This window comes from Hyposmocoma kahamanoa, unplaced genomic scaffold (genome assembly GCF_003589595.1).
Source record: "Hyposmocoma kahamanoa isolate Upper Pololo Valley unplaced genomic scaffold, ASM358959v1 86, whole genome shotgun sequence".
In the NCBI taxonomy this organism is placed as follows: domain Eukaryota; kingdom Metazoa; phylum Arthropoda; class Insecta; order Lepidoptera; family Cosmopterigidae; genus Hyposmocoma; species Hyposmocoma kahamanoa.
Window position 1 is genome coordinate 19,515,994 of NW_020654289.1, and position 9,269 is coordinate 19,525,262.

The 9,269-nt window shown below is 35.6% G+C and overlaps 1 protein-coding gene across 1 annotated transcript in view; it reads left to right on the forward strand.

Moving 5' to 3' along the window:
- Positions 1 to 3,268, forward strand: part of LOC113234939 (limbic system-associated membrane protein) — a 102,734-nt gene extending 99,466 nt beyond the window's left edge. The window contains exon 9 of the mRNA XM_026470460.1: positions 2,798 to 3,268. Within this exon, the coding sequence (XP_026326245.1) occupies positions 2,798 to 2,901 (104 nt within the window). The 3' untranslated portion in view covers positions 2,902 to 3,268. The remainder of the gene's footprint in view (positions 1 to 2,797) is intronic.
- Positions 3,269 to 9,269: the final 6,001 nt, after the last annotated feature.

A 9,269-nucleotide genomic window follows, 5' to 3' on the forward strand; every position in this document is an offset into this window, starting at 1 on the left:
GTGTGTGTGTGTGTGTGTGTGTGTGTGTGTGTGTGTGTGTGTGTGTGAGTGTGTGAGTGTGTGTTAGCTTGCAAGTCACGTGCTTCTATTGGAGCGGAGTAAGTAAAAATTCGGTAAAATCGTAGTCCAAGTTGATCAACCAATTATATAGCAGTTTTTTGCTTTCAAATTTAATAATATTGTTGTTGTCTCTACTAAGTTATGACGCCATTTTCCCTCATTATACTTTAAAGTTCCATATTCTTTCCATTAATACAGTAAAATTGTTATATAAAAAAATCTTTACTATTAAAATAGGGATGCCGCAGACGTCTGTATCCGCATCCGCATATTTTAAAATATCTACTTCCGCATCCGACATGCGAATCAATCGATGTAGTTTTTGCGGTCGGGAGTAGGCCCTTCTCTAAGTTCGGGCTTTAAACTAGTGCTACTTAGCCTAACAGAGATCGGGAATTCGGCAGCGTGTAGTACAGGCAACGGTCTGTTTGTTTGCTAAATAAAAATAATAGACTTTGCATTCACTTGCGAATTTTTATGCAAGATAGCCCAGCTCTATTCGCACAAAGGTCGGCCCACAACATCTTTATATTTTTACTTTAAGTATTTATAAATGTTGCAATATTTCCATGCCTTGTATCTTTCATCTCTTTTGTAATAAAATTATGTAAAATTATTATCTTTCACCTAAATTCATGATAATTGAGTGATTATAAAATTTACAATGATCCACATTTATTCTGAATATTTTTTTCACATATCTGCATCGCATTTGCATCCGTATCTGCAGATGTCGTCTTAACCGCATTTGCGGCATCCCTAGTCAATAGTTTTCTCCAAATCCATATAAAAGCTTTTATAATCTTGTAACATTAGCATAAAGTTGGGACGTTTGACAGAAATTACGAGTTTTTGAGCCGGTGTAATTTTAAAGTTACGTAATTTATCTGGTTTCCAGACCAGTCACGATCTTCAGTATTATTCTTAATTAGTTCCATTCTAAAACAAGCTAAAGCTTCGTTTGAATGGTACCGCCTTACTAAGATTATCCACTTAAATTTAAAAACTAATGCATTAGAATTTTCATCTTTTTCTAATTATATACAGGGTTATTATTGTAAAATACTAACAATCTCCTAGGTCTATACTGCTAACATCATAAACAACATTTTTTATTCTATGAGTTATCATTAGCCAGATTTTACTTTCGTTCAAAAATAAAAATATTTAAATATATCGCTTTGAAAATGCGCTAGCGTAAATACCAGTCCGATGCAAAACGCAGGAACAGAGGTCGTCGTGGAGGACGCTTCCACGTTTGAACTTGCCTTACTACCAAATACCAGATCTAAAAAATATCACTACAACAAAACTTAAAAGTTTATTTTTGGTAAATTTATTAACTTTTGTAAAAAGTTATGGAACACAAATTGTTGTTTATGATTTTAGTACGAGTAATATAGTTTGTTAGTATTTTATAAATCGTACATGAAACCAAAAAACCAAACTGTCGTAACTCAAAATTGTCGAGTTGGGAAAATATAATAGAATAATGTGATTATTTTTAACTATACATAATACTTTATGGTTCATTAGAAATATAGTATATTAGCTTTATTCAGTAATTTAAAAAAGAAAACAAAATTTTGAGTTACGTCAGTATTTGGTATCGTGTGCGAAACCACCCCGCATACGTATAAACACAACCCGCCCTTTTTCCATCGGGATTGGCAGGGACAACAGCCTGACACTTACTACGATCCTGACACACATCTTTCGCCTCTACAACACGGGTCAATGCTTTTATAAACGCTCGCCGGGCTTATAGTACTTTTGACCTGGCCTTTCTTTGTCTTCCAATCAGAAATAATTTATTATTGCCATTACATTAAATTTTCACCAGATACCTCCAATGAACACTACGTCAACTTAATTTTTGTTCATTTTCTGTTTTTATTATGTTTCTTAATTTTTTTTCACAAAGTTTTTTATCGAATTTTGTTTTTTGTTTTTTTTACAAAATCCGGGAAGCATAAATTCATTAGTAAATAAATAAGGCTGTTTAAATTAAAAACAGAAAATGACCAAAAATTAGGTTGGCGTAGTATTTATTGGAGGTATTGAAATTATGGCTCCAAGCACAGTCAAAACAACTGTAAGGTGACAGTTCTTAGTTGTATTAATAAAGTAAACTAATTGTAAGGTTTATAAAAAAAAGACCAAGTTTGTAGAATTAATCTAATGTAAGTTTTATTGAAATCGGTACATAACTAGGTGAAATCTGTTAAAACTGGATATAACTAATTGGCCACCCTTAGAGGTGAAATATTTTCCTAAAATTTGAATGGGACAGGCATAATGATATACAATATCATTATCTCAGCCCGTTAACATCCACAGCTGGGTATATTATATCATAAATTATTTATTAATAGCACGCCTCATGGAAGAATGGCATAAGTGAAGTTACGTCAAAAACGTTTATTGCTCCATTAAATACAGAAAAATATAACCCACATTCTCTAGTATTCTCGTAACTGTATCGACTAATATTGTAGAGAGTTACAAGAATCGGAAAGGATGTAGTAACCCACATTTTTCTGTATCAAACGGAGCAATAAACATTTTTAACGTAACTCCACTTATGCCGTTCTTCCATGAGGGGTGATTGATAATTATTTAATGAAGTACATGACATAATTCGTTGTAGAAAATATTTTATTGTCTTATTGCACATGTTAAATGCAATAACGTCATGTCACGGAGAAAAAAAAAATCAATATTGTCTTGTTTACAGGTTTAACGGAAGCTGCAAAGGGCGTGTCGGGCCGAACAAATTCGCAAAGGACTCTGTTATCCATACTGCTTTGTTATTTATTAAGTTTGTACATATTTTCCTAGTTTATATCAATAAATGTACATACTCGTATTTGTTATAAAAAATGCTTTTTGTTTATTGCAAAAAATCGTAACTATATTACAGGAAATGATTCTTGTTTCTCTTGCCTTACATTATGGCGAAACTAAATGGCGAATGAATGAAGCGAATTTTCCAGCTCCACAGTTTCCTCCAGGAGCAGGGCACCTGGGATATTTTACAATGCACTGTTAATTCCCTTATCTGGGTCCGCGGACACTTGGGAGTCTACCAGTTAGTTCGTCTTGGTTGGTCAATGTATAAAACTAAATATATCCGCATAAACTGACTTATATTGCAGCATCGAGTATATAACCAGAAATAGAGACGAAATATCATTTAATTTGTTATATGTAATTGTTGTCTGAAGCTAAACAATTTTGGGATTTTTATGCTCTTGTGGTGACCGCGAGATTAGGCTAATGTGTGCGTCCGTACGTGGCGTGTGGTGGGCGTGCACATAGAAGGCGCGTTGCTACATGTGTTTTGAGATATGGTAAAAATAACTATGATGTGCAGCTTAATGAAACTAATGGGAATAGAGATAAATATATTAAATTTATTCCCACTGTATGGAACAATTGTTGCACGTGGAACTGAGTACATGGAACTACTAAGAATACTATATATAACATTCTCTATGTGATGGATTTTATTTTAACAAGGAAATTCACGGTCAATTCTTGAAATAATGAGTCTATTAATAATATATAAAACTAAAAAGTATAGTCAAGAGCACATCAAACTTAACACTTTGTACTTTGGACCGTTCTTATCGTAAGGGGCATAGAGTTGGATTTAAATCTTAATTTAAAAAGCCGTAGTAGTTTGATGATTTGACCGACCGCCTCTTAAGTAGAGGCCATGTGTTCGAAACAGGGCTCGCGCCTTTGAGTTTTTCGGAATTTATGTTAGATTTAATTTGCAATTTTTGGCATGAGATTTTCAGTGAAGGAAAACATCATTATGAAACCTGCACGTTGAAGAAGGTTCACAACCTTCGGAAAACGTGTGAAGTTCCCATCGTGAGCAGTGGGACGAATAAATGGGTTGATGATGAAGTACATTAAGGTGTAGCTGGGCAGAGCAATCACTAGGTTGTCTGACGATCTTGTTGTAGGGTGGGGGGTTGTGGGGTGAAGATGCATCGCAAGACCGGCCATTGTAGCGATCTTTTGGCAAAGTCTTCATCAATGACGTTGATTGAGGGCTAATTTAAAAACGACACTTGCAATAAATAAAAGGCGAAATTATTTTAATGCTTTAAACGGAAATGTAATTCGATTACGTATTTAATAAAACACTGTAAATAGTATTCTAAGTATTAATAGAATAAAAATGCAATACAACGATATCTACCGTATTTTAAAATAATATACTCTGGTTGTGGTTTTGAAATGCAAGATTAATGAAAATGAATTTGTTTAGTAATTGTCATATAACACAGAACATAAATCTTCCGCAAGGCAGCAGCTGTGTTCCAAAATGAAGAGTGGGGAAAGTTGCCCTCCCTTAGCGGAAGTATGCAGAAGGGACCTGAATCGTGTTTCGTGCCCACCTGCGCACCCTCAGACCCGTTACTTAAATTATTAAACGGGTTAAGTGCCTTCAGTTCGCTCGTTTCTTCGGTGGCGAGTCAAGGTCATCGCCGACCAACTGCAAACTATATTTTTTATTTATAAATAAGGCGCCTTCAAATTAAGCGTTTGTAGTGACGCGTCTGGGGCGCTACAGCAATCGTGCGCGATAGAGCGCGCGTGTAAAGATGGAACGAAAAGAAAAAGACCGCGCGATTGCGCACATCAGTTGCGCTCGCAATCGTGCACTCCAACACGTTTCACGCGGTCTATACTGCGCTATTAGCCTTTACACGGACGTTCTTTCCGTTGTAACAAAAACGAACACGAGCAATCGCGCGCAAAAAAACGTTAGCTTAAAACATTTCAAACAAGTGATCGCGCACGACTGCGCGTGAAGGCATTCCTGCGCGCAATCCAGATCACGCGCAATAGAGTGATAACACTGTCGCTAAGGGGCTAATATCCCACTGTACCGGTCCTATAAACGTTTAATTTCAAGATGCCCTTATTAAGCTATGAAGCGACCTAGCCTTGAACAGTCCTAAATTCCATTTTATTCGGAAAATACGTTGCCAGTAGTGTATTACATTCCTTTGCCGTACGTATTAGGAAGGAGGAAGCAAAGCCCTTCGTGCGAACGGGTGATATGTCAACGATAAAAGGATTGGCTGTTCCGGACTTTCTAGTTAACCAAAGTAGTAACGATAAAGGTGGTACTAAATTAAAAAGTTCTTGCACACACAATTCGAACTGTATCCGACAGAAAACCGAAAGCTGGTCACTTTTTTGCGATGATCTAGATCCTTCAGAAAAAAAGGAAGAGAGTCAGTGCAGTCACAAGCACAGAAATCTTATGACCTGGTGTCCCACGATCGATAAGGATATATATATTCTATTTATAGGTGACGTTTACCACTTTCCATAATATGGATCGCTTGCTCGTTTCAATACCTCATAAAAAGGGCCATAGTTGTCACAATGAATAGGCCCGTTTTGATAGCTAAAGCTGGCTTCCCACGGCCCGTGGTGCCACAGGACATGTCGCGCGGGCCCGTGCAATCAGGGGCTATGGGAACCCACCTTAAGAAAAAAATGGAATTTAAATTTGCGTGAAATCAACGAAGCAAACTTATTGCCTTTTGAAAAGACAATAATTTCATTGTCGAATTATATAATGTGCGAATTATATATGACTGAACATATTTCAAGTGTCACTTTTGCAAATCAAATCAAAAATTAAATGTAATTTTGGATTTCTGCGAACCGTCACATAATAAATTAATTTATTTTATTAATAATGGTGTAACCAATTAGTCGATCAATTTCACAAGACTTATTTTGATTCCACGTAAAAATACTATTTTAATATACATAATAAATAGTTACTCAGTACCTAGAATCAAGAAGCCAGATTTAATTTCCCGTTTTTATGACAAATTTCAAAATTACTGTATTGGTTTCTACCTAGCGACACATAACGCCTACCCAACACGCGCATTCTTTCGCCATCTTGGAAATTGACTTTGTGTTCGTTTGTTTTTAGTGTCTTTCTCTTATGACTTGGATTTACTTTTGAACTGTTTCTGTCTGTGATCACGTTGAACGTAACACTTATAATTTTATTTATATTGTTAAATGAAAGCTAATTATTCTATACTTAAAACCTATGAACCTAAAAATAATCTAAACGATCTCAAGCTCATAACACGTTGAATCGATTTGCCGTGAGATCTGGTTAACGATTTGATTTGTTCATATTCTTAGTTACATGGGCAGATGACAAATGTCAATAACGAGCCTATTATATTTTGACAAGTATAGTTTGTTTTAAACCCTAATAGAGGTTAGAGGTTTTTGGCCAATTTTAAAACCAAAATTCAGGGAATCCACCTTAAGAAAAAAATGGAATTTAAATTGACGTGAAATCAACGTTTTATGATACAAAATGTAATTCAAAGTTGTTTTATTATTTCAGGATCAAAAGTACGTTAATCTGGCATCGAATGTTTAAATTCAGCTCTATTCCGCATTGAATAAGGTCGGACTGCCGAAAATTCAAATTGTCAAAATATGTGTGCTCTTGACTGTTTAATAATATTTTGATTGGCTGCGAGTCGCATAAATGTAGATGTTAAAAAAACAACTGAAAAATTCATGTGTTTTCAAAACCACACCCTCTGCGAGACTAGCTCGTGCAACCGAAGTTTTGCTTAGAACCGCCAACATTGACTGTTCACATTTCTGTTCTATTTACTTCCTCTTTTATGTTATTGTAAACTGATACGCGCTCGATTATAAGACTGTTTACAACAAAAAAATAAAAACAATGATAACGTTGTGTATTTGTTTTATTTGTCGTGTATTTGTTATCTTATTGTCTAATTATATATCGTGCCTATGATAAGAAAAAAAAAACAAAGCTTTAGTCGTCTTTTGTTCAACAAACCATCTGGCACCTTCTAATCTAAATGACAGTACAATTACAGCAGATGAATTTCTTTGATAAAAAGTTCTTTGGCATAACGTTTGGAGAATTTGAATAGCAGTAAAGCTCCTAGTGAAAGTGTTCATCCAGGGAAGTACTGCACACCTTACCTATTTCTGCCGCCAAGCACATGGAGAAATTACAGACTCGTGGGACTTGTCAATTTATGTATGTATCAGATTGACGGGCGCTGTGGCAATGCCCGTCAGATCTTCAGAAAAAGACTTGTAGGTAGTTCGGAGGTGCAGGATTTATATAAAATTTTAAAATCTGTATGTAATATCCCTGAGTAACATAAAGTCGTAAAACCAGATGTTTTACTTACAATACCATACAACCTACTGCCATTATGGCCTAGCACTGAATGTATTTTTTATGATACTAAACGACAGGACGAACAAGTGCCCGAGTGACTGGTACGCCTAACCGTAAGCGTCCAGTTACACTAAAAAAAAACTTAACATAAGTATTGGTAAAATACCTAACGCTCAAATTTTATAATATTTCTTCATATTACATAAACAGCAAGGCACGTTCTCTCGCATAATTCCAGCATATTTTCCAGCTCGTGTGTCGCGATACGACGCAAAAGGAGCGCGCAATTTATTTGATAAAATATTCACTCGCGGCATTTTTGTTTCGACCCCGTACCGTTGCAGAATGCAGCTGTGACCGAACACTCCAGCTTGCGATAGCGGATTAGATACTAGGTGATTTATGAAAATATTTCAGAAGTCTACAAATGATTCCTCAACAACCCAGTGTCACGTAGTTCACGTTGTTCGTGAAAGAAAACATGTAGTTAAAGTATCAACTGCAGGGATCCAGTAATTTATAGGAAGAATGAAATTTAAATTATCCCATAATTTTACAATAGAAATATCCTAAGAGATTAACAAGTAAACACACAATATTTAATCAACAACAACATTTTTTTAAATATTTTTTGAAAGTACAAAATAGTGTCATCGATTTGTATCATTTTTCAAAAGTTCTCGGCTAAAGTTGATTGTTGTAATTATGCGTTAAGAGGTCTCGAAATATTTAAAATCAACCCTGTAATTACTTACAGAAGCAGTCGGTTTATCATCAGTCCATCGCAGTCATAGATATGTTGGACATAAGCCTCGTAAGATCGTCAGCCCATCGGGCCAGAGGGCGTCCTACACTATATTTGCCAAGACGTGGTCTCCACTTACGAACTCGTTTCCCCTATTTGTTATCGGTTCTCCGACAGACATGGCCAGTCCACTGCCACTTCAGCTTGTTTATTCTGTCAGCTATATCGACGACCTCAATTCTTTATCAGATAACCTCATTTAGAATCTTATCCTTCAGAGAAACTCCAACCATAGCATATCTGATTAGGAGTTTGTTTCATAGGCAACTCAATTGCATTTGAAATACACAAATTAATTAAAGACTTATTAAGAATGAGTTAAAAACTCTCGAAGTAGCTCGTTGTAAGTAGATATTTCGACTGTGAACTGGCAATCGTTACTATAGTACAGGCAGCTTAGGTTTTGTATTTAGAATTGCAAGAATAATAGAGTGTTGTATACGTGTTAAAATTATGATATAATCGTCTTTTATATTTATAAAGTACCTCTCGCTACGCAAGCCCAAGCTACGTCTCATGCTATAAGTGGTGAAGGTCGCCTTACAAGTGGTGTACGATCGCTTTACACGGAAATTCCAATGTGGAAAAATTTTATATGATTTTACGAAAAATCTCCAAAGAGAGGAAGAGGAAAACATATATAAGGTCGTAATTTTGATTTATATTAGTTATTTTATTGTTTTATTTCTTGTGCAAGTGAAAAGAGCAAGAAAGAATATGCACCGTATGACGGCGCAAAAGTTTACGGGGTTAAATGACGTTGACGAATTTATAAATCAGTTTGAGGTGATCAGCATATTGAATAATTGGTCAGATGGGCAAAAGAGATACGTGTTAGCATTGTATTTGGAGGGGCCGGCTCTACAATGGTACAAAACATATTTTTCGTCTTACACGACGAATGGTATAATTGCACAAAAGCTTAAAGAGGAGTTCCTCTCACAAATAGCCTATGCCCGAGAGTTTTATTATAGGCGACAGGGGCCTAACGAATCGCTGACAAGTTATTTTTTTAGTTTAGATAAGTTAGCGACGAGAGCGAAGATTCAACATGTTCAGTTTATTAGACATTTCTTGAAATCTTTGATACCCAGTTTTCAATGGATGCTGGCTAGTAATTTGTATTTGTCGAAAGAGGAGTTGAGAAAAACAATTATGCAAGTAGAA